General features: G+C 43.8%; 1 protein-coding gene across 1 annotated transcript; it reads left to right on the top strand.

Annotated features, from left to right (window-relative positions):
• The first annotated feature begins 361 nt into the window (after nt 1-361).
• On the top strand, nt 362-24,885 carry MUC13 (mucin 13, cell surface associated). The gene is made up of 12 exons (XM_019448644.2): nt 362-545; nt 2,455-2,910; nt 6,787-6,909; nt 8,295-8,401; nt 12,072-12,127; nt 13,833-13,996; nt 16,408-16,533; nt 16,861-16,993; nt 17,647-17,684; nt 19,496-19,580; nt 21,833-22,031; nt 23,649-24,885. Exons 1-11 carry the CDS (start codon nt 401-403, stop codon nt 22,029-22,031), a joined length of 1,632 nt encoding a protein of 543 aa, XP_019304189.2. The 5' UTR covers nt 362-400; the 3' UTR covers nt 23,649-24,885.
• Nucleotides 24,886-25,552: the final 667 nt, after the last annotated feature.

Genomic DNA, 25,552 nt, shown 5'->3' with positions numbered 1-25,552 from the left:
AAACAGCAAACGGTTTGGGGAAAACATGGAAGAGCCCCTCAGGGATTCTTGGAACTACCCTCTCCACGCTCATATGGCAGGAAGTGGAGCACAGACACTACATGCGGTGTTCGAAGGAATGGTGACCTCCTAAAGCGTGGTAGCTCAGGGACATTTGGGATGTTTAACGACTAACCCCTGCCCCCCCCCCCCCCCCCACACACACACACCTCGCAACCTCCCAAGGAGGTTTGGGCTGTTTTGAGCTATTTTGAACTATAATACTTTGGACAGAATATTTTGGACAGAAAAATACTCTCTAAGTCCAGGTTACCTCTTTTATCTCAAAAGCTCGGAAGAGACGTATGGTATATGACCAAACCCCAAGGAGTAATTGCCTCTGGCTGATTGACGTCAGTTAATGACTGGACTTTGTACCCAAAAGAGGGTTAAAACTGAAGACAGTTGGAGGGAAGTCATTTCCTCCTTGGATTGCCTGGCAAGAACATCTAAAATGAAAGCCTTTCCTCACCTCGCTCTTCTCATCCTCCTTTTTGGAGCCTCAGGTAAGGAACATTTTGCAATTTTTATTCTTTTAATCATGTTTGCTGTCTCTGAGATAGAACCAGCGGGCTTAAGCTACTAGCTCCAAGGTCCAACAAAGCAGGCTATTTCATGGCTGAAGTTTCCTCTCCCATTCTGCTCAAAGACGTAGGGCATTTCAGTGCGATGAAGGAAGACAGAGCACAAGTAAAGGGGGCTCTGGGCTAAGGTGTGGGGTTCAGCAAGCCAGAGATTTGTCCTCCAGAGTTCCTCAGGGCAGACAAGAACAATTCAGTAGGTTCCGAGGGCCTGATGCCCTACAGTAGCCTTTTCTTTGGCCCCCAAATGTCATTTGGACCGTAATGCAATGCAGGGATCTGGTTTAATCCCTGATTCCAGCATCAGGAGTCTTTTGTCTCCTTCTACATGGGAATTACGGTTTATCTGTGGGCAAATCCCTAAGCCCATCTGGGTATTGGCCGGCTCTTCTATCAAAGATGGATGCGTGTATCAATCTCACAGTTACTCTCTGACTCAGAGTGAGCCCTTGTTAAATGAGAAGAGTAGCAGGAATAGGAGGAGCAGCAGTGAAGATGGCCAGCTGGTGGGGCACCCAGGCTGGCTCAGTCAGTGGAGCTCACAACTCTGTCTCAGGATTGAGCCCCGCGTTGGGTGTAGAGATTACCTAAAAATACACTCTTAAAAAAAAAAAAAAAAAAAAAAAGGTGGTCAGTTGGTGAACTATTTTCTTGCTCCTGGCAGAGCAATGGTTTATCTCTTCAACACTTAATGACTATTTAAGCCAGGCCCTGTTGAAGGTGGAGAGCCAGATTCTGCCATCCAGGGGCTCACAGCCTTGTGGGGGAATCAGTGGTCTTTCTATACCGGAGGGGTTAGGAATTGCTTCCTCACTTACACTTTTTTTTCTTGTTTCTTTTTCTCACGAAACCTTCTAATATTTGATTTTAAACTGGTTGTCAGTGTCAGCGTTCTTTGAGACAAGGGTTCTAGAAGAGTAATCACTGGGTCACTAAGAGTTTACTACTGTTCCATGTGTCCAGGGGTTTCTAAGAGTTGGAAAAAAGGCGACTCTGATGATCACCGTAGCCCTTAGGGCAAAAATCATCTCTACTCATCCTGCTCTTTAAAAAATTAATGTGTCTAAAATTATTAATGGGTAAACATCCCTAGGAAACAATTTTTGGAGAAAGTTTAATACACACGTAATGAGGTATTTTTATTTCATCACTCTTTAAATAAACCCCCTCCCCTGCCCTCCCTAAAATGGGGACTATTGCCTTAAACTATAAAAAGACAAAAAAGACAAAGACTGCCACTTTCAGGTAGTAACAGCGCCACCTGCTGGCATTGTCAATTGTCCTCACAGAAGACTACTAGAGAATATTAAACCCGGATTTAATAGTCCAGCAACTACAGGCCTAAATGATGTTACTTCTTGGTCCTTGTCTTCATACATATTAACTTTTTGTAATATATTTCAGTAACATTTTTCCAGTTTCTTTCTCTTTAATTTTATCTATTGTGAGGGTTTTGTGTGTGTGTGACCGAAGTAGTCATGTATTTTCTTTACTTTTTTTTAAAAGAGAGAGAGAGAGAGAGAGAGCGTGCATGAGTGGGGAGAGGGGCAAAGAGAAATAGAGAGAATCTTAAGCAGGGCTCACGCTCTGTACGGAGCCCAATGCAGGGTTCGATCTCACAACCCTGGGATTGCGACCTGTACCAAAATCAAAAGTTGGACTCTCAACCAACTGAGCCACCCAGGTGTCCCCATGTATATCGTTTTTAATGTAGTCAACTATATTTATTTTTCAAGAAAGAATGATTGGGTACTAATTGGTATTAAAGAATAAGTAACTGCCGTTATATATCGAATGTTCTTTCTTCTGAAACTTGGTATCTTTGTTCCTCCAGCCATTGGGCAAAATACAACTCCTTCAAGTAGCGCTACCGTAAATGACGTAATTACTGCTGCCACAACACCTGCCGCAACAACTGCCACAACACCTACCACAACAACTGCCACAACTGCCACAACAACTGTCACAACTGCCACAAAAACTCCACCTACTTCCTCTGTGGCCTCTGTTTCTATATCGAGTTCAGTTACAGACGCCACTGTCACGTCTACAACAAGTAAATCAAGCACAGGTGAAAACACAACAACTGCACCTACCCCTGGCTGCGTTTCTTCTGGGAGCAACGAGCCAACCACAGTGGTTACTTCTCCAGAAACACAAACGACAGAGACGGACACTGGATCATCCCTCATCACAGTCCCCCAAAGTAATTCCTCAGAGGCTGTTCCTTCAGTGACTTCTGGCAGTGTCACTTCGCCTGAGATCAGACCCCCAAGCCCTGGTCCCCCAGGTAAGAGCGATTTCCTTAAAGACTGCTCCTTTGCAGAGTCCTAGCATTGTGGAGGATGGTAGGTAAGTGTGTTCTGTGGGGGGAGGAAAGTGGGTATAGGGAGACCCAAGGTTTCCTTGAACATGAACCCCTGGAATTACAAACTCTGAGTCAAGGGGCACCTGGGTGGCTCAGTCGGTTAAGCATCCGACTTTGGCCATGTTCTCACGGTTTGTGAGTTTGAGCCCCACGTCAGGCTCTCTGCTGTCAGCACAGAGCCTGCTTCTGATTCTCTGCCCCCTCTCTCTCTGCCCCTCCCCCACTCTCTATCTCAAAAATGAATAAATATTAAAAAATTAAAAAAAAAAACAAACCCTGAGTCACAAAGACTAGTAGTCATGGCAGAGACCCTAAAAGATAACCCACGGTTTCATTCTGTTCTCCTTTGCCCTCCACCTATCCTACTTCAAGTTAGTTATGGAATATTTTTATAGACTTGGGCATCATGAAAGCTACTTTTCTAGCTTCCATCTCCCTAGGAGATTTTAAGAAATAGTTTCAGCTTCTCTGAGAAGGCAAGGTCCAAATAAACACCGTCTCTCCAGCCCCACTGGTCTGTCTCCCTGATCTACGCAAGGAAGGAGTCAGTGCTATCCTGACTCAATGTTGGGGGAAAGTATGACATTGCAATGGTGGCTGTTCACAGTTTGGAGTTTGAGTTAATTCACGGAATGTGAGTCTGAGGAATAAAAAGCCACACAACGGCAGTGCTCAAATGGTCCTAGACATGGGGCCATTGTCCAAAGGACAGATGTTTCAGGAATACTGTCCTGAAGAGTTGGCAGTTGACCTCAAGTCAAAATTATTGAAACAGAAACCACTTGCCTCATTTCCCAAAGTTTGGTCTTATTAGAATAAGGGTCAGCTAACTTTATCAGCAAAAGCCAGCTAGCAAATATTTTCGGTTTTGTGGGCCACAATAGGGTTTCTGTTGCAGCTACTCCAGCCTGCCATTTTAACACGAAAGCGGTCACAGTCCAGACACAAATGAATGAGTCTGGCTGCACACCAGTAAAACTTTATTTACAAAAACTGAAGACGGGCCAGATCTGTCTCATGAGTCATAGTTTACCAACCCCTGGTCTAAAAGAATCCTCAAACCTAGGCTTGAAGGGTCTAGATAGATCTAAGAACTGGCTGGTTAAGCAAAGGGAGACAGAGCCTGTATCTGAGACCTGGGTCCCGGTCCGCCTTCATGTTTGGAGGGACCACTCTGAAGACTAGGCCACCTGGGTCACAGCTGCACAATCAGCTCTACCGAAGTCAGGAAAGAGAACTTTTCTAAGCCATTTCTGCTTCCCCGGACATTCCCTCAGAGTAAAACCCCTCCACTAGCTACCTGGGGAGGGGGCAAGTCACTTCTCTCCTGGCTTCAACTTACCCATCTGTAATAAGGTGTGACTGAACCAAATAGCCATCAAAATCCCTTCCGGCTGCAACATCCTGTGACTTTATTCCTGTCGCACAGAACAGGCTGACAAGTCTGTCCTTTATTGCCGGAGAGAAAGCATTCCAGGACTTGTCTGCCTGGTGTATCCTGAGTGGGGTTGTGCTCCGTTCCTTCCCTAGGATTTTCCAAATCATCCTTGCAATGTGGGGATTTTTGAAAACACCTTTTATTTTACTTAGAATATTAGTTCATACCGAGGTGCCTGAGTAGCTCAGTCAGTTAAGCATCTGACTTTGGCTCAGGTCGTGATCTCCCGGTTTGTGGGTTTGAGCTCCGCGTCGGGCTCTGTGCTGACAGTGCAGAGCCTGCTTGGGGTTTTCTGTCCCCTTTTCCCTCTGCCCCTTCCCCACTTGTACTCTTTCTCTCAAAAATAAATAAACATTAAAAAAAAAAAAAAGATTCCTTCATGTCTTTTCAGGGCTTCAAAGCTCCTTTCTTTTTAACTCTGAATAATATTCCACTTGAATATTATTCCACTGAATAATATTCCACTGTGAATGTAGCACAGTTTTATCCATTCACCTACTGAAGAATATCTTGGTTGCTTCCAAATTTTGGCAATTATGAATAAAGCTGCCATAAATATGCCTGTGCAGGTTTTTGAGTGGGCATGTTTTCAACTCCTTTGGGTAAATACCAAGGAGTGTGCTTGCTGGATTATATGGTATGTTCAGTTTTGTAAGAAACTACCAAACTGTCTTCCAAAGAAGCTATACCATCTTGCTTTCCCACCAATGAGAGTTCCCATTGCTCCAAATCCTCATCAGCACTATCTATCTATCTATTTATTTTGAGAGAGAGGAGAGAGTGTGCAAGCAGCGGAGGGGCAGAGAGAGAGGAGAGAGAGAATCCTAAGCAGGCTTCGTGCTGTCAGTGCAGAGCCTGATGTGGGGGCTCGATCTCACAAACCGAGATCATGACCTGAGCCCAAATCGAGAGTTGGGCACTTAACTTACTGAGCCACCCAGGCACCCCTAATTTCTATTTTTTTTAATAAAAGTAGGGGTGCCTGGGTGGCTCAGTTGGTTGAGCATCCGACTTCTGCTCAGGTCATGATCTCTCGGTTCCTGGGTTTGAGTCCCACATCGGGCTCTGTGTTGGCAGCTCAGAGCCTGGAGCCTGCTTCGGATTCTGTGTCTCCCCCTCTCTCTGCCCCTACCCCGCTCATGCTCTGTCTCTCTCTCAAAAATACATAAACATTAAAAAAATTTTTTTTAAAGTAAATTAGGCCCAAAGTTATGGAAGAAAAGAAGCTTAAACAGGGCAAAAGTATATTCAGTAAAAACTAAATCTCCCTCCTATCCTAAGCTCCTAGGACCCAGACCCCAGTTTCCTTCCTCAGAGGCAACTTCTGTGGCCAGCTTCTCATATCTTTCTCCAGAGGAATTTGTGCAAATACGAGCGTACACATTTGTGTGTTTGTGCATGTTCCTCTCTTTTTATCACAAAAGAAAGCATGTTGTACACATTGCACCTTATATATAGCTTTTTTAAAAAAAATCAACAATTTCTACCTATAAGTTTGTAAGAATATTAACACCTTTTGATCAGTCACTTGACTGTTTCTGAAATCAAAGCTCAGAATCATTTCATTCGACAGAGGTGGAGAAAATGGCCAGCCAAGACAACCATTTGGCCTCTGACCTAACTCCACTCCCCGATCCCACCACTTCTCCAGAGAGAGGAAGAGGCTGTACCCTGCCTGGTCTGGGAGCACCACCCAATGGTGTGGACACCATTGCAATATAATTCTCACCAACTATTCAAGTCATCCACTCAGAAAGCCAGGGGAGAGTGTGTGCCATCATCACTTCCTCTGAGAATTTTCACTGAGTTAATCTGCAGGGGCCCCTTCCTGTCCCTTTTCCTTTCTTCATGCACCTGTGTGCTATGTTTGTTAACTCAAATAGAACACCTAGTTTCTTGGGGGGGTGCTTCTTGCCTCTACCTCCCTATAAGACAGTTATTCATACTTTCCTAGAAAATAGGATTCTCTCTCTCAAATGGTGTTAAGGCATTAACACCTAGTTAACACCTAGTCTGTGCCTAGTGTCAGAGGCACAGACATCAAGGTTCTGAAGGATCCTTGCAATCCAAAGATTCCAACGATGGAATTAGAAGACTGCTGTCTCTATAAGTACACTCTTGCCCACCGGCCCCTGCCCTTTACCGTTGACAAGCCTCTGGCTCCAGAATTTCAGCAACAAACTCCCTTGAGATGTAAGGGAATATGTATTTGCTTCTAGCTCTTCTAAGGGTGTGCTGTAGAGTAACATAACCAAGGAATGGAAAGTGCCCAGAGGGAGGCAGGAAGATTTTGAAGTATGTTTCTGGGTGTAATTTGTTGTCATTCTGTGGATTTTTAATCTCTTTCTCCTCCATCTCAGATCCCAGCAGTCCTTGCCAAGGAGCTCCCTGTAAAGGCGGTTCTTCATGTGTTAGCCTGAATGATACCTATTTTTGCCTGTGTTCGTTAGGATATTACTATAACTCTTCCACATGCAAAGAAGGTGAGTTACAAGGGATGAACCGGGCAGAGCTGCATTTCAGACCTAAAGTGGAATGGAAAATGTAAAATAATGTCAAAAGAGCTTCCAGAATAGTAGAGGTAGAGGATGATTTATAGGTAACAAAGGCCTGCTGAGTAGAGAAAAAGCTCCTGCTTTTATTTCAGTGGAAACTAGAGGGATGGGAGATGGACCAAATCAAAGGTGTGTGTGAGCTTGTCCTAAAGGTCTGGGAGTGGATGTGTCCCTTCACTGTACTGGTTAAAGGGAACGGTGCCATAAGGACAAAATGATGAGTGTTGCAGCCCCTGGAAAATTCTGACAACTGCATAAATACAAAGTCGTGCTGTTACATGGGGACACCAATTCAGGATAAGGTGCCATACTTAAGACAAACCTGAGAGCCTACTCTCTGACCTTGATTCAGTTCTCTGTCACAGAATTTGCTTGCTCCCAACAGAAATCTCCATTTTTAGAGACTTAAGAGCCTCTTGGCTCCTGAAATGGACTTTAGGAGCAAATCAATACACCTCTGGCATAACCCTTTTTTGGTTAGTTCAGCTGGGTGCTCTGCAGGTCCAAGGCTGTTTCCTGAGTTAGAAATTGTTCTCTGTTTCATGAATGAAAAATATCTCCCCCTGCCAGAGCAGACCAATTATACAGGAAATGAATGTACCGTGTTGGCCACAGGGATTAGAGATACCCCAAAAGCCAAACGGACGTTCATATTTCAGCACTAATAATCTCATTTCTAGGCATCCACTCTAAGTAAGGGATCCCAAATATAGAAAGGTTTGTGCATAAAGATGTTTGCTGCAAACTTTATTTTTCCTTTTAAATAGTCAGTAGCATTAAAACAAATAAAGACTATTAATGAAGATAATGTATATTTCATAGAGTATTTTGCAGTCTTTAAAAATAATAGTTATCGGAAAAAAACCAATAGTTATGGGGGGGCGCCTGGTTGGCTCAGTTGGGAGAGCATGCAACTCTTGATCTCAGGGTCACGAGTTCAAGTCCCATATTGGGCGTGGAGCCTACTTTAATAAATAAGCATACAAGTAAATGAAATGGTTATGAAGACTAGGTAATTATTTGGAAAAGTGCTTATTATGTGACAATAGGTAAAGAAGACTCACAATGTAAACATGGAATTGTAACGATGCAAACTATGCACGGAAAACAAAAGCTGGGCGAACTGTACCAAAGCAAAAATGGTTGTGGTAGGCTGGGTGAGATTTGGGGCAACATTTTTCATACTTCCAGACTTCCCATAATAATCATCATATGATGTTTAGAATTTTAGAGAATAATCTATGTTTTAAACACAATGGAAATTAACCCTTTTTACGTTAAATATTACAAAAAAGATTCTGCTTAAATTTCAGGAAAGCTATTCCCTGGAACAATTACAGTAAAAGTATCAGAAACGTCTGGTTTAGAAGATGAAAATTCTATGGCCTATCAAAAATTACATATTAAAGTTACTGAATTTGTAAGTATTTTCCTACCTTTCTTCCTGCATAAGTGTCCTTTATTCTAACAATGACTTACGGATGTAGGACTGGTATTCAGTCCATACACACTGGTGCAGCTGTATTAGTCCGTGAAATAGTGAAATGCACCCTTACTGGTTGGTAAATAGCAACTGTCCTGAGCCCCTGGCACCTGGTTGCCCGGGCTCCTTCTGCTAGGACGCTTAGGCCTCCCCATGATCCTGCACCTAGATGACTAACACTAAGCACAGCAGAGGGCCCTCCGAGGCTTGTTCCAACCATACCATACTCTTTGATACAGAAGCTATGAGAATATTTTTAAATGGAGGGGTATCTGGGTGGCTCAGTCAGTTAAGCGGCAGACTTCGCCTCGGGTCATGGTCTCGAAATTCGTGAGTTCTAGCCCCACATCGGGCTCTCTGCTTTCAGTCCAAAGACTGTTTCAGATCCTCTGTCTCCTTCTCTCTCTGCCCCTCCCCCACTTGCATCCTCTCTCTCTCTCCCAAAAATAAACATTAAAAGAAAAGAATATTTTAAAATGGACACATAAATATAATGATGTTTTAAAATATTTTCGTAGGAAAAAAAATAAAAAATAAAATATTTTCGTAGGATTGAAGAGAAAAAAATTAAGGTTTCTTTTTTTCCTTTCTACCCTCAAATTTGCATATACTTCTATCCTAGTCGGGCTTTTTTTTAATGCCTGGAAAAGGAACTCTGTTCAGATTAGTATCTGTTACTTTTTCTCCCTCCACTGTCGAAAAAGTCAAAATGAACCTTAGCTTCATTTCATTTTGATGATTGTGAGTGAATGTGCCAGCATGAAAAGGGGTGGAAATCTCCATTCTGGATCTATGTTAGACCAGTGTTTCTGAAAGTTTAGTTTTAAAGAAAAAAAAAAACAAGGAGCCAGTAAATATGTCTTAGAACCCTAGGTGGGGAAACACTTTTAAAAGTTAAAAAGACATGGAAGACCATACCTTTCAATTCTGAATTATTTCATCACAGAAGAGTTTTGCTAGTAGAACGGTAAAACATAAAACATTATTGTCCAGATGATTTACAGATTGTACAGAGACAGCTAGTGCTCACGACCAAACAGCCGGTGCCTGGCACTGCTAGGGTGAAACCTGACTGCAGCCTCCTGGCCTTGGCCTTGCACATACCGCCTGTGCACGACGGGCCAGCTGGCCATGACCTATCGTCTAATCCTAGATCTACATTCCAGTTCTCCCACTTGGATGATTTTCCGGTGCATTGAGGACAGCAACATCCATGTGTTCCTATTTCCAGGGAACTCCTCTACTGTCTCAGGTGGCTTTACTGAGCAGTGGCCCCTGTGGCCACCACGTTCCCCAAACTTGCTTTGGGTATGAGTGTCCACAAGCGCCCTCCTGCTACAGACCTATGCCCTGGTCTTCAGAGACCGATTTTGAGACTTGGTCTCAGTCAGGTCTTGATGGTTTCAGAGGGACCACGAAGGGGAGAGAGCATTCTTATAATTTTCAGCAAGTTTTTTTTCTGAAGAGGATATGCCAGAACTCATTTGCGGCTCTTACAGACAAGAAAAGAGAGATAATTGATTTTCTTCAAGGTCCTCTTAGCAGACTTTGTAGCCAGGGCAGTCCCAGCTCAGGCCCCAAGATGTCTCCCAGGGCCCATTTTCTATCCAGCTGGATCCAGATGGACAGTCTGCAAAGGGATGTGGAGTTTCCCTGTTGCATACGTGCCTGGCATTTTATGTGTAATGTTTCTAATTCCCAAAACAACCTAATGGAGAAGGTGGTACAATGGTGCTATTTTGCTGATGAGGCTGTTAAGGATCAGGAAGGTTAATTAACTGACTGAAGGTCACCCAGCTGATGAGTGAGGAGGTAGGGACTTGAACTCAGACCTGCCTGACCACAAAACTGCTTCTTCTCCTTCTCACCTGCTGGCTGTGTCGTGCAGTAGAGGGCCAGCAGGCCTGTTTGGATAGCTACTGCCTTCTTGTCCAGACTTACAGCCCTTCAGTTTGATATGTGTATATCCGGACAGCCTCAAAGGGTGACCTGGAAGATTTAAAAAAAACAAAAAACAAAAACAAAAAAACAGAGATACTTTCTCCTATGTCAGATGCTAATTTTGTAATCTCTTCTATAGGCATGAGAAAATTAAGTGGACAATGGTCAGTAGGGGAATGAGAGGGCCCTTGGAGGATGACCAATGAACTTGTTGCTAAGTGAACTCCCAGGCCCCTGATGGTTTACATAAATGCCAGCTATTCCTCGTATTTAAAAGAACTAAAAGGCATATGGATGTATTCTGGATGTAAGGCTACCCAGACTCACTAGAGCATCAGATTTGTTTGAATTTGACTAGAATAAAAGAGAAATGATTTAACATCTTTTTAAACGACATTGGTTACCAGGATCTTTTAAAGCATTGGGTCACCATGAGGAGAAAAATAGTAAAAAGTCATTGGATTATAAAAAGGTTGCACCAACCCAGTGGAACACTCATATAATAAAATATGGAGACTGGGGCCCACAGGAGGGAAGACATGTTCAAGGTCATGTCTTTCACATTTAATTTATTCAGTCATCAGTCAGCCAGTGTTTGTTGAACATTTCCTGGGGATTGACCTGTGTTGAGTGCTATGGGGTGGGGGCGGGGGAGGTTATGAGAAAGAGAAAACTTACATTCTAATTGGGACCCTCTCACACCCCCCTCCACTTCACCCCTGCCTGAGGTCCCACACCCCCTCCACTTCACCCCTGCCTGAGGTCCCATGACACAATTCTGCCTAGTGACATGTACTTGTGCTGGAGCCCCTTCCAGCTCACAAAGTCATGTATCAATTCCATCTCATTTTATACCAATAATAGCCCTGTTGGTAGGAATTACTGCTACAGCAAGGGTTCCCATGAGAAGAATGAGGTCCAAAGAAGTTCTACAAAAGCTGACACATGGAGAACTGTGACCTTAGGTGTTCTTCCCAGTCCAGCCTGCTCTTTTCTGAGCCACACTGCTTCTGAACATTAGTGTGTGGGCTCCTTCCCCCTCTCTGTGTCCCAGCACTGCCTCCGAAATGCTTTAAGGCTTGTCTGCTTTAGGAAGCCCTCTCTGGTTCTCTGCAACTGGAAGAGAGTATTTCTGGATTTCTATGGTAGATCGTATTGCTCCGTGGTGCTTACCTGTCTCAACTTCATGGTGTAGTCCCCTGTCCGATCTCAGGGCACAGCCTGCCGTCTTTGTAACCTCTGTGTCTGGCATCCTGCCTCAGCAAGGTGGGAAATTAAATAAGCGTTCCTTGGGTAGACTGATGAGTGTGTGAAGCATGCTTTATAGATAAGTCTAACAAATATGCAAAACTTCACAGTGACTTTGAAAATACAAACTTAACAAGTTAGTCTCCTTAGTTTTAAAAGTATGACCATTGATTTGGCTGGGTGCTTTAGGTGTCTGTCTTTTTTCCTGGAGAACGCTGACTTTACATCAGAATCTTACTATTTTGGAACAAAAATTATCAAAATGTGTTAGAGCACATGCAAGGAGCAAACTGCTGTGATTAACCATGTATATTTACACCAAAGAGGTTAGAAATGTGTTTTTGTGAACACCTAGATATAGTATCACATTTCCCCCCTTCTTCGTGGTTATTACTAAATCTGTTCTTCTCCTTCACAGTTTGTGAATGCATTTAACAGTTTTGATTATGGACAGACTATAATTCGTGAAGTAAGGTAAGTGGATCGATGGGGGACTTTGGAGGCAGGTAATATGCCACGTTGTTTTGTCACTAAATACACAGCGGTTCTATTTTTTTCCTTCGTTGTAATATCTTGCCTCCTGAATTGGAGGGTGTGCTAGTAGGTTCTTTGAGTGAATGAATTGTGGCTAGCCTTTCCTTCCTAGCCCTACTGCAAAATTATTCTATAGATTTCTGGTCATTTTTCACCTGATAAAGGACTTGTATCAAATACCCCTTTCTCACTGCCCTGTCTGTTCCATCGTCACCTCCAAATCCTATCATGAATTAATCACGGGAGGGAATTTTAAATTAGAATCTGAATCCCATTTTGCTTTTCGGACTCCCTTTTGCGGTGACCATTTGAGTTTGGATTTTCTCAATTGTTCTGAGGAATTAATATGGCTGTAAACATTTCCTAAGTAGGTTGGCTATGTTTTCAACCTTCTGATATTTATTCAGAAGTCAAAATGGAGTCTAGAAGAAAAAAAGAACAGGAAAAATATAGCATGAATCTTAAAAAACACATAGCCAATGGTGCACCTGCGTGGCTCTGTCGGTTGAGTGTCTGACTCCTGACCTCAGCTCAGGTCTTGATGTGAGAGTTGTGAGTTCAAGCCCCATGTTGGGTCCTGTGCTTGGGTGTGAAGCCTGCTTAAAACACACACACACACACACACACACACACACACACACAGCCACAGGCTGGAGAGGGAAGGACTTTTTGAAAGTCCTTTCCCCCACCCCTTTTAGTGATTGTATCACTCGATTCCTCTTGGACAGTGGAAGAATTAGAATTTGACACAGAGGTTCTTGGGGCTCCAAACTGCAGCACCCAGTGGAGAGAGACCATGCAATGTCTTGCTCACAGCAGGCACTCACAATCAGGGGATCTGATGTGGTGTTCTGTGCTCATGTTCCCTGTAGCCCCACCCTCCTTCGTTCAGTGTCTGAGCTGAATCTGCCTGCTGACCCCCCTGGCCCTCTGGGGAATGACCCAGACTCAGTGTGGTTGATTACTGCACTCTCTGTGCAAGAGAGGAATGCACATTCACACCCTTCTGTCTCCCTTAAAGTATAAGTGAGGTTTGCCAGCTCAGCAAGAAACCTACTCTTTTCTTTAATTTGTTTTTTTAATGTTTATTTATTGTTGAGAGAGAGAGAGCGCGCGCGAGCGAGCAGGGGAGAGAGGCAGAGAGAGTGAGACTGGACCCACAGTGGGTTCCATGCTGACAGCAGAGAGCCCGATGTGGGGCTCAAACTCAGGAATCAGGAGATCATGACCTGAGCCAAAGCCAGATGCTTAACCGACTGAGCCACACAGGTGCTCTAAGACCTACTCTTGATTTTCTACAGAAAGTGACAACTTACTATTTCAGATGTTACTTGTTCTTGTTCTGGTCAGTTTCAGGCTTTTAGCACCTAAAACAGATTGTCCACAATTTTTCTCAATATCCTCCAATAGGGCATCGTTTTAGCCATAGATTTCCTCTGAGCGCACATGGAAGAGAGAGAGAGCTCCAGGCCTGTAAATTGCTAGCATACTACAAGGCCAGGCCTTCATGTTTGGGCCCCAGTTGTGGATATAAGACAGTGGCTCAGGGCTGGAGCTGAGAGACTGGGGAGTCCAGGAGGTTTGAAGATCAATCTGTCAATTCTTCAGTTCAGTTCATCAAGTGATGGATTCATTTCATTTTTAGGACCTCTCCTTCAGCAAGATCGGAAACACGTGCTGGTGATAAGGATGTCTCTGTAGAAGTCGTAAACATTTTCACACGAACTACAAAAGAAGATGAGGTGACCATGTCTGAATCCATTCAGAAAGCAATTGAAAACAACAAGGATGACATTACAGGATATATTAGTAAGTATTCAGTAATTTTATTCGAAGTTTACCTAAAAACCTCCCTTTTTGAAAACATTTCCATTACATGTGAGAAGAGGGCAAGAAAAGCAGGAGAATTGAATCCACTGATGGGCCCAATGCCTGTTAATTAGTCATTCTTCTTCCCTCTCCTCCCTCACTGGCTCTACTTATCACTCTGACCACTTTGCTCCTCTCTTTGGAAGGCAGTCGTGAACAGATGGTCTCTGGACAGGAAAAGATAAAGAAAGGAGAAACAAGAACGCTTTATACCAACTTGTAGCTTCCAAATGATCATAGAAAGCCTTCCTTACTCTGTTTCCCCTTTAGGCTGACACGCAAGCCCCTAGCACAGCTGGAACAATTCACTTTTGCTGTGTCACAAACCACCCCAACCTTAGCGTCCTGAAACAGCAACCATTTATTTGTTGTAAGGCCATAATTCCCCTCCTGGCCTCTCTCATCCTTCTTTTTGCTCCTGCTGAAACTTCTCCTTGAGTCTCTTAAATTTTTGCTTTTTAATGAATGTAACCTTTATGGCCTAGTTTGCAAAACTGTTTTCTCTTTTTGGAAATACACAAATCCTGTTCGTGTATAGCTTTCCAGCACCTTTCCACTTTCTTCGAGATTTCACCCAGATTCTCACTGTTCTCTCAGGATCTGGAACGTAAATGATCTGGGGTAAAGCACTTACCTTCTACCTGAAACAATGGAGGCCCCTCTGCACCATACCTTCTCCTTGGTGCCTCTTGGCAATGTGCATTCAACTCTTCACTGAGTGTTCCTTCCTGGCAGAAGAGACTGGAGAAGACTAGTTGTGTTTCTCTCATGTCACCCATCAACATGACAGCCGCCAGACCTGGCCTTTCTGTGGGCTCCATAGCATGAAATACACACATGACCCTCCATTCGTTCACCTATCTTTCTATTTTACCCGTTTGCTCTTTGTTGTCGGTTTTCCTGTTTGTTGTTTGGGTTTTGTCTGTGGCAAGCTTGATCTCATTTGGGGCTCTAGATTTTATTACACTATTAATATTCTGTCTTTGGTTACGGGACCTTCTTTCTGTATTTTGTTTATAAATCTCATCTGAGAATTTCCTGTGCAAACCATATGTCTATTTCTTTTTATTTTTTATTTATTTTTTTAAGTTTATTTATTTTGAGAGAAAAAGTGGAGGAGGGATAAAGAGAGAGGGAGAGAGAATCCTGGGCAGGCTCTGTGCTGTCAGTGCAGAGCCTGATGCAGGGCTCAAACTCACAAACCATGAGATCATGACCTGAGCTGAAATCAAGAGTTGGACACTTAATTGACTGAGCCATGCAGGTGCCCCTAGTCGGCCTTTTCAAATGGCAGGTGATGAAGGAAGGTTAGTTACAGGTGTGGGATGTTTAGAAGAGAATAACTACTTTCTGTTTTACCTGCTCCTATGTTTGCCCCTTACTCTATTCTCAGATTCATTTTTTTTATCCCTAATGTCTTTCAACATGCTTCTAGACTAACATTCTTAAAAGAATGCATTCTCATGCCATGCTTCTGCTCAGAATCTACCAATGGATTCCCAGGCTTGTGGGATAAAAGTCAGCATCCTTAGCCTGGCATTCAAACTCTGCTGTACATGTGACTGAACAAAAGCATGATTATTTGTTGAGGTTCCTGGTGTGGCACTTGCATTGACATCATTCAATTCTCACAATAATCATGTGAAACAAGAATTATTAGCCCCGTTTTATAGATAGAGGACACCCGGATCCACCAAAAATCAAAAAACCGAACAGACAGCTCATAGCCAGTAAATGGCAGGGCCAAGAATTCTCATCTCTCTCCCACCTCGACACACCACCTCTCCCCCGCCCAAGGACAACTTCACTACTCCCTGACAAGAGTCCTTTGCTGCTTTTCATGCCTACTTTTCTCCACTTGACAGACTGCCTCTCCTTTGACTGCTCAAATCTTCCCTATCCTTCAAGACTTAGCCCACCTCCTAGAACCTTCATAAGGTTGTCTTTAGCTAGTTGAGTCTCTGAATTCCCATTGTACTTAAAGTCTGGACCGTGAGTTGACTGGGGGGACTTTCTGTGGGCTCAGACATGTAACTCCACAAAGATGGGGCCCAAAAGTTATATAACTACTGTGTCCCTTGTGGATCCCAGCATAGAACTAAGTGAAAAAGAGATCTTGCCCTTGAACATAATTGTACTACCTTCTATTGAATTAATTTGAATTGAATACTATAAGGACATGGTCATAGAAGGGAAAATTAGGGAGTTGGATTTCAATATCCCAGATTTCCTTTTGTTAAATCCCAAACTGTATAGAAAGGTGTGTATAACAATGGAGTAAAATGCTTTCACAAGTTACTTTATTCATATTGTCTTTCTGACTGTATTCTTGAATTGTTTGTCCCTCTCAGTTCAAAGCCTGTGTGATTATTATGGTTGTGAAAAGGAAAACCAGCAAGACAAATGTGACAACGGTTTGCTGTGTAAATGCAAGCCGGGGATGGAAAGACCTAACCCCCAGATCGCTGTGTGTGTTGGTGAGTGTTCTACCTGCTTGTGAAATTTCTTCACAACTCCCACCTTCTCTCCTTTTGCATTTGCAAAATACAAGCTTTACTGCTCAAGTGTCCATGTGTCTCAGGGGTGTGCATTTGGGCTTTAGCCACATGGGCCTGGACTGAGGCCTTGGCTCCGAGCTGGTGAGGAAGCCCATGTGCAGCTTCACAGGGAGCGTGTCATGTGCACAGCCAGGGAGCACCTCACCTGACCCAGAAAAAGCAATGTGAAAAATTGTGTTCTGTGACATATCACTTGGGGGTTGAAGGCGTTGTTTCTGAAAATCACCCAGAAATTCTGTTTTGAAGCCTCTGCTCCAAAGTGTCCTGACACCTGCAATGCAGACCATAATAAGCAATGCTTACTGAACAAGAACAGTGGGAGCCCCGAATGCGTGTGCCTCTCAGGCTACGAGGAAGATGATCATGGAATCTGTCGAGAGTAAGAGAAACCACTCTTTTTCATCTTGCCATAGCTTGAACTAGCCAAAAAGGATAGAACTTGTAGACATATGCGTGGGTTTAGGGTCAGGATGTTGGAATGCTTCCATAAGTTGGTAAGATAAGAGCATGATCCTATCACTGTCATCATCATCAATGGTTTTTGAACATTCTCTGTGCGCTGGGAACCATGCTAGGTAATATGTCTCCCAAACAATGCTGTCGGGAATGGATTTGTTCCCCATTTGCAGGTGAGGAAAGTGAAGCTCAGAGAATGTAAATAACAAGCCCCAGCTCACAGGGCAGCAGATAAGTGGCAGGGACATGTGGCCTCGCAGCCAAGGGGAACCCACAGTGCTCCATGCCTCTAGGGTTCAGCGTAGCCTGAATTGCCGAATCTTTCTGGAGCCCAGAGGATGGAGTGTTCAGTCAGTAGGAAATGGGGCCACTGGGAATTGTGTACCCTCTTCAGCCTTCCAGAGCTCCATGGAAGGTGCTCACCCAGAAGAATGGAAGCGTAAGGCAGAAAAGAGGAAGAGGAGAAGGAGGGGGGAGAATGAAAGGAAGATGGAAAGGAAGACTGGAGGCTGGGCGGAAAGTCTGACATGCTCCCCATGGAGACTCTGTACCATGGTTTCCGTTATTGTATTTTAGGTGTGCCTTTGGCTACAACGGAGTCAACTGTAAAGACCGTGAGTATAAAAGTTTTGCTTTGTTAGTAATCATCTGAGAAATATGGAGCACATTCAAAATTCTGCCCAGGACTCCAAAGTCTCTGGCTCCCTTCATAAAGAGTGAGAAACTCTGCCTCCAGTTGGTCTTCTGGGTCATGCCATCCCATTCCTGCCCTTAGGTCATGAGCAGCAGCACCTCAGCTGTAGGAAATAACAGAACCCAGCCCACGAGGGAGGCTGGCGCCTCTGCACTTGGCCGGACCAGAGGAGGGCGTCCAAACATTCTGTTCATTCTGTACATCGGCTGAAATATGCATTTTCTGTTACTAGTAAGGGTAAAAGACCAGTATGTTCCAAAAATGTCTGTGATCGTGGGAGAGCAGAACTAAAACCCAGACATTGAGATACTCAAATCTTTTTGTTCCAGAGCCACTTACTAGCTTGCGGTGTGTTGTTGCAAGTTCAGATGCTTTGTTCTCTCCCACATCCCACTGCCACCAGTCTAGGACAATACTAACTTTATATTTTTAATTATATTTTAAATCTTACCTCACAAACTAAAGACCAATGATCCAAGATGAAGGAAACATGACTGTGGCCTCCCAGTGAGCCACAAAATTCATGATGAAAAATGCTCTCAATTTCTACTATATTTGGTTGCAAGGCTGTATTTGCTAAGTCATTTCTTCCTTCTGGGCTTTTAGCATCTGCACCTACAAAATGAGAGTTTTGGACCAAATGACCTCTGAGGTCATTTCCAGAGTGGTCTGTGCCCCCATGAATCCAAGTTGGAGGTGGCATATATGGCAGTCACAAAGCAGACAGAGAGAAAGTGTTCTAGAATAGCAGTGTCCAATAGGAATGTAATGTGAGCTCCATATTTAACTTCAAATTTAAAAAATTCTAAGTAAATTAAAAAAACTTTTAATATCTTATTTATATTTGAGAGAGAAAGAAGCAGAAAGTGAGTGGGGGAGGAACAGAGAGAGAGGGAGACGCAGAATCTGAACCAGGCTCCAGGTTCTGAGCTGTCAGCACAGAGCCCAACGTGGGGCTCGAACCTACCAACCATGAGATCCTGACCTGAGCTGAAGTCAGGCACTTAACCAACTGAGCCACCTGGGTGCCCCAAGTCAATTTTTAAAAGATACATAAATAAAATTATTTTAATAACATTTTATTTCACTCAATATATCACAAATATCATTTTTTAACATGTGATCAATATAAGTGTTATTAATGAGAAATTTTACTTGTTTTCATACCGTGTATTTGAAATCTGCTGTGGGTGTTATACTCACAGGCCATCTCGTAGCCACATTTGTAGTGCTCGATGGTGCTAGCCAGAGCAGCTCTAGAGGAAGAGAATGGGCTGTAATGAACTCTCCCCTTGCTGATTGTATTAAGCCTCTATTAGTGAGAAATTTAAGTCCGGTCTAGTTCTCCCTGCTTATCAACAAGGCCAGATATGGTGGGCAGGAAAAGGCAGCAGAGGTGAGGCCAGGATGTGGACCTCAGTTGAGATCTCCACTCCTACAAAGTCTAGGAAGGCCCTGCCACTGACCATGGCCTCCTTTAGGTTTTTGGTCTTTTTTTATCTGGAAAGGCAGCCTCTCCTGATTGGGTTCGGAAAACACAGTTGTTGGGGAGGTGCTAAAGGAGATGAGTCTCCCACCCAACCTGCCACCCAAGCTGCCCCTGGTGGGGTCAGGGACCAGAGCCTGATTGTCTTCACAGTCAGGGACCACTGGGAACACATGTACCTTTGCAGTAGACAGTGGGGGGCTGCTCATGGGAGGTTGTGCCTACTCTTTGCTCTTCCTTTTCAGAATTTCAGCTGATCCTAACTATTGTGGGCAGCATCGCTGGCATCCTCGTTCTTGGCCTGGTGATTGCATTGATCTTCTCAGTGAGGTACGGAGTGGACAGGTCCCTTTCCCTAGGGCACAGCACCACCAACATCATGCTCGAGGTTCTAAACATACCCAGCCTTCCCGCGGCAAGAGAAGGGAAATAAGGCGAGGCCTCTTTAATACTGTGGGCGTGTTGGCTTTTTTTCTTACCTTAATTTTCTTTGGCTTATATAAACCATACGTGATCACTGAAGAAAACAGAAAAATGTGTAAAGGAGCACAATTAAAAAATCATTCATAAAATTGACCACCCTGAGGCAACTGACATTTTGGCATATATCTTTCCAGATTGTTTTTCTTTTTCAATGATATTATAGACATAATTTTGTATCCTTTGTGGGTTTTTTTTTATTCCTTTTTAAAATTTTTATTTATTTATTTTTGAGAGAGGGAGAGGGAGAGAGAGCAAGTGGAGGCAGGGGCAGAGAGAGAATCCCAAGCAGGCTCCCCACTGTCAGTGCAGAGTCGGACGTGGAGTTCAAACTCCACGAACAATGAGACCATGACCTGAGCTGAAATCAAGAGTTGGACGCTCAGCCGACTGAGCTACCCAGGCCCCCTGTATCCTTTGTGTTTTAAAACATATATGGTTAAGGTTTATTTATTTATTTTTTAGCACGTAATGTGACATAGCAACTATTTTCTGATGTCACCGAAACCCTTTGTTAGCAGTTTTCAACCCCACTGGTGTTGTCAAGTGCTGTTCTCAGCAAGGACTGGCCCAGACCCCTGCAGCAGCGGTTCTCACATCAATGTCAGTAGAGCCACTTGGCAGCCTGGTGCCTTAAGTGCCCTTCCTAAGAACTTGGGTCGAGTCTTTTCATTTATTCGACAAATATTTCGATAAAGTTCCCTCCATTAACAGGGAGAGAGAACACTATTATCTCTGTTCCCCTTCTAAATGTGCCAAGTGCGGGTGCACTTTGGCAAAAACAAAGCTACTTGTTTGTAACATTTAGCTCATATCTTATATTTTGGCAAAATAGGTATTTTTGCACTATAATGTGAGAGGATAAATAGATTTTGTTTCTTCTTCTCTCTCTCTCTTTTTTTTTATTCCAGTTTGATATTAACTCTTTCCTCCAGAGCCTTTATCATAAGGATGCAAAGCTGGGAAATGGGAATGTGAATTTCCCTTTTCTAGGAAGATGGCTAGAACATTCTGTTCTGGACCAAGGCTGTCTCCTCCTTTCCTAGGAGGATGGCTAACTGTCTTGGGTGTCCAGTGTCCTCAGGCCTGTTTGTGGAAACTTGTGACCCCGTGACAGCTATGTTTCTCAGTTCCTCCTTCCTGCTACAGAGCCAGGTTTGCTCCTAGTTCAGCCTCACATTCATGATTCTTGGGAACACATCAAGAATTATAATTTCTTGCCCATTTCAAAGGGAAGGAAGTCTCTCCTCAGGCACCTTAGACAGGAGTGCTCTCAAAAGAAGGCAATTCTGTTGTAGGCTGGGATGGCCACCAGGGTCCACAGGGTGAGTGGGTCTTCCCTTATGACATTTCCGGTGGATGACTGTCACCCCGGGAGTGTCCCGTGGGCATCAGAGATGCAACCAATGCACTCCGCACTGTGGCATCCGGGCACTGCAGGGGCAGGTCTGTGTGTGGGAAACAGTTCATCCGGGGCAGGTACCTCCCTCACCTGCAAGTGTGTATCCTTGACTTTGAATGCTTCCACTTGAGGTCCTTGAGGGGGTCACAGCAGAACCTGGGAAATGCCTTTTTCTCCTTGTAAGACCTTTATACCTCGAACTTCTTTTGTTCACCTAGGTGCTTCCACACACATTGACTTTGCTTGAATGAAAAATGGTGCCACCAATCAGCTTTTCTCTTTGACCTCTATGATTGTTTTCATATATGATTCAAAAGTACCTTAAGAATAGTAACATTATTAGCAAGATTTCCATGAGACCAACCGAATTACATGACACTGTTGGACCAGTGTTAATGTTCTGGTTTTGATGGTTACAGAGAGTTTATGAGGAGATTGTCCTAAAACGTAGGGAGTAATGAGGTATCATGGGTCCTGGGGCACCTAAGAACTTATTCTTAAATGGTTCAGACATGTTAACAAATTGGGGAATCTGGGTGATGGACATATGGAAGCTGCATGTATTTTTTGTTTTGTACCTTATATGTAAATTGGAAATTATTTCAAAATTTTAAAATATTTTTAAAAAAGGATATTAATGTCTGCTTCAAGGAACTTTCTGCCATTGTCAGATCCTACTAATTCTTGTTGCCATTTATAGGTCAAAGAACAAAAACAAGAATATTGAAGAACAGAACTTGATTGAGAACGACTTTCAAAATCTGAGACTGAAGCAGACTACAGGCTTCAGCAATCTAGGAGCAGACGGGAGTATCTTCCCTAAAATCAGGACGAACGTCCCCAGTCAGCTACACAATCCCTATGCAAACCAGAGAAGTATGCCTCGCCCCGACTACTAGGTGAGTCAGCTGGCTTTTGAGTAAAATGCCCAGGACAGAGCAGGCACTGGGCTATTGTATCTTCAAGTCCTGGCTGCCTTGCCGTCTTTTTTTGTGTTTATTTTCTAATCAAAAGAGAAAGGTTAGAGGATGTTCCCTCCTATTGTTAAACAGTCACCACTTGGTCCCTAACACTGACCATCTATGTAACTTTAGACACATCACTTAATTTCCCTGGCCTTCTATTTCCTCAGCTATAAAAACAATTTAGATGTCCTCAAGGTCCCTTTAAATTACAAACTTCTACAGATATGACTTCAGTCTTTGTGATGAAAATTCCTAGGCTGTTTAAGGGCCTAGGACCGAGGTCAGGCCTGGGAAGAAGTGTTGGATGAAAACATGGTTCTGTGGATTCCTTCCAGCCTGCCCATATAAAGGCAAATTTCTCCTTTCCTCTCCCCAGACTTCAAGGCATAACCCAATCAATTTCTAGAGAGATAAGGCAAGTTAGGCTGGTGATGCTTTATTTCCCTTGGGAGGATTTTCAAGGCGCATAGCTTGTATTCATTAGATTTGTATTGGATAATCATGCTGGCATTGTTTAGTGTGATCTGAAGAAAACTGTAAGAGGCCACTTTTATGGGGAAAGGGGACTAGGGGCCTGAGCTGGAAGGAAGGAAGGAAGGAAGGAAGGAAGGAAGGAAGGAAGGAAGGAAGGAAGGGGAAAAGGGGGCCAGAGAAGAGAGAGGTAAGGAAGAGCAGCAAGGAGAGAAATGAGTTCTTAAAAGATGAAGAATAGGGGAGGAAGGGAAAGAGGGAGGGGTGTGAGTGAGGCCTACCCAGAAGAGTAGATTATAAAGAGGATAAAGCAAGAGGAGGACACGGGAGGATGGCAGAGGGGGCTGAGGAAGGGGAGCATAGGCTCCGCATTCTCTGTGCACATTACACTTCTACAGACTGCCCAGGTGAGCACACTGCCTCCAAGGATCCTAATGTTCTAGGGACATTCTGGGAAAACTTGGCTTATCTCTATTTTGAAATCCCATGATTTGTTTTGCACATAAAGTTTTCTTTAGTCATGGAAGTCTGAACGGTAAATGTATGTGCAAGCAGTTGACTTGTACAAGAAGGTGCCATGGTGGGTCAGACACGTGGTCTAGCCAAGAACGAGCATCCTATGGGAGTGTCTGCTGCCCTCCCACCAAGGTGAACCCTAACCAGCAAACTCAGTAAAACCCCCTTTCCTCCTTATGCAGGGAGCCTTTACTTTAAGCATAATCTCTAAAGAGAATCCTTTAGAGGTAGAATAAGCATGGGATTTAGAGTCAGACCTGAGTTTGATGCCTTGCATCTTTTGTTAATAGATGTGTGATCTTTGACAAGTTATTTGACTTCTCTAGGTTTGTTTTCTCGTCTATGAAATGGACAAAATAAAGCCTATCTCATAGGATAAAAAACAAGCTAATATGTATAAAAACCTAGCCCAGTGACTATTCTAACTTGAATAATACTGTTCAAGTAATGTTAATTAAAGTACTGTTAATAATTTATTGATCTAAATTTTCTCATATGTTGTTGTTGCATTAGTTCCTTTCTAAGAGTTTCCCTCCCCCTCTCCCTTTCTCTCTTTTTGTCTAGAATGGCAAAAACTGGGGACCATCCATGGCCTCAACCTAGTGTACGAGCTTTTACTTTGAGTGTCTGAAAGACTAATGGACAAGTGAGCAGCCACAAAGATCTGGCCTTTGGTATTTCTCTGCCACCCAGCACCTAGCCTCTCTCAGTGGAAGCTGTGACTGTAGTGAATGCTTGTTTGCTAAGTACCTATGAAATTAAATGCATATAGATGCGATTCGCACTTGTAAGGCAGTTGATTTTGTCCAATCAGTACAATGGTTAGGTTTCTGTTTTTGTTTTTCCTGGCAACAATAACCATGTCCAACCTAGAGGAAAGCTCCCCAGGATTGTTCGCACCTGGGAGAATGTTACTGTGATAGCCTACCGATCAGTGACCTAATTCTGAGAGACTCTTACACATCAGGTATGGAGATCCCAGGGAGGGGTGGGAAGAACTACCATCTTTTAAGGTTCTCGGGCTTATTCTCTCACAAGTTAAAATAGGATGCTACTTCTAGCCCTCAAATACGGGATTTCATCACTTTTGACCTGCCAGGATCTTGTGACCTGGTCTCATACCAAGAAGACAGAAAGAAGACCTGTCTCTCAGCTTTTTGGAGGAGAAGTGACTGGGAATCCAGGATCTTTTTAATGTTAATTAGAAGGCCCAGACTAGAAATGTGCACCATGGAGTACATTCTAAAGTTGTCGAAATGCCAGGAGTGGGTAGAGGCAGGGAGAAAGAAAAATGTAACCAGGAGTGGAAGGAACAGAGGCAGGAGTCTGGGCCTGGAGGATGAGTATGAAGGCAGGCATGCATGATCACCTTCGTCTCAGATCCCCTCCTCAATGAGTGAACGGACATTTCCTCCCACTTATGTCCTACCCGAGACCCAGAGCCTACGTACAAGAGTGAAGACAAAACCCCAGGAGCAAGAGCTGGAAGTCACTTTGAAATTGCAGATATTCTGTTCTGCTGCTGATGAAAGAGAGAGCTTGTGACCCGATCCACGTGTCCAGCCTTGTAATACAGAGTTCAGAGATGCTTCGTGGAGGCCTCAGCCTTCCCTGGGGACAGAGGCTCAACAGCGGCCACCCGCCCACACAGAGCCACGCCCAGTACAGGCTTTCTTTACTGTTAATAGTGTTCTTGTTTATGTCTGATGTCTGGTCCCCTTGCAAGTTATTTTTATTTGTTGTTATTATTATTTGTTCTTGACTATTAACTGTGAAGGTAACAAATAAAGTGTGTTTGGTAGGCGGTGTCCTTCCTTGTGTATGGGCGTTTGGGGATGCACACAGCAGTGAGTCTCACTTTCAATAGCAAACGTGACACATGACAAACAAGACTGATATCTTCTGTCCTTGTTAGGGGCTGTTAGACTACCCAGGGTAATTTTTAATCATGCGGTAGACATTTTCAGCTGCTTCCCCATGCACATCTTAACTTGTCTCACATTATGAAGCAGCCAAGCATTTTGGATAGGACCGATCTGACCCCCGGCTCCAAGGGTGGGTCTTGGTTTGCCCAAGCCCATCAGTGGAACCCCATCCCCCTTGCCAGTGATTGATTTGGTGAACACATGGCATAAGTGGATGCAATTAGAAAAAAGCCCCAGTTTTTGTAGGAAGCTTGGAGGAAGAGAAATCCTTTGTTCCCTTGACAAAGAGGGCTTAAAGGTATGAAGCCTCGGACTGCTTCGGTTTTGCTGAGCCGACATGTAGAGGAGGGCAGAGCTAAGAGAACCAAGGAAGAATGGAGCTGGAGCTCTGATCAGACCATGCCTGAAGCATCTGGACTTGACTGTTAGTCCACTGTGAATAGTTATTTCTGTTTTTGAAGTTGAAAGCATCCTCAAGGATATCACCTTGTTTATTCTCGTGTTCTCAAGGCTGGGTGGTAAACGGTAAAAAGGAAACACTCT

This window comes from Panthera pardus, unplaced genomic scaffold (assembly GCF_024362965.1).
Source record: "Panthera pardus isolate Hobbes unplaced genomic scaffold, ASM2436296v1 HiC_scaffold_16, whole genome shotgun sequence".
NCBI lineage: Eukaryota > Metazoa > Chordata > Mammalia > Carnivora > Felidae > Panthera > Panthera pardus.
This window is presented reverse-complemented; position numbering and strand designations above follow the sequence as displayed.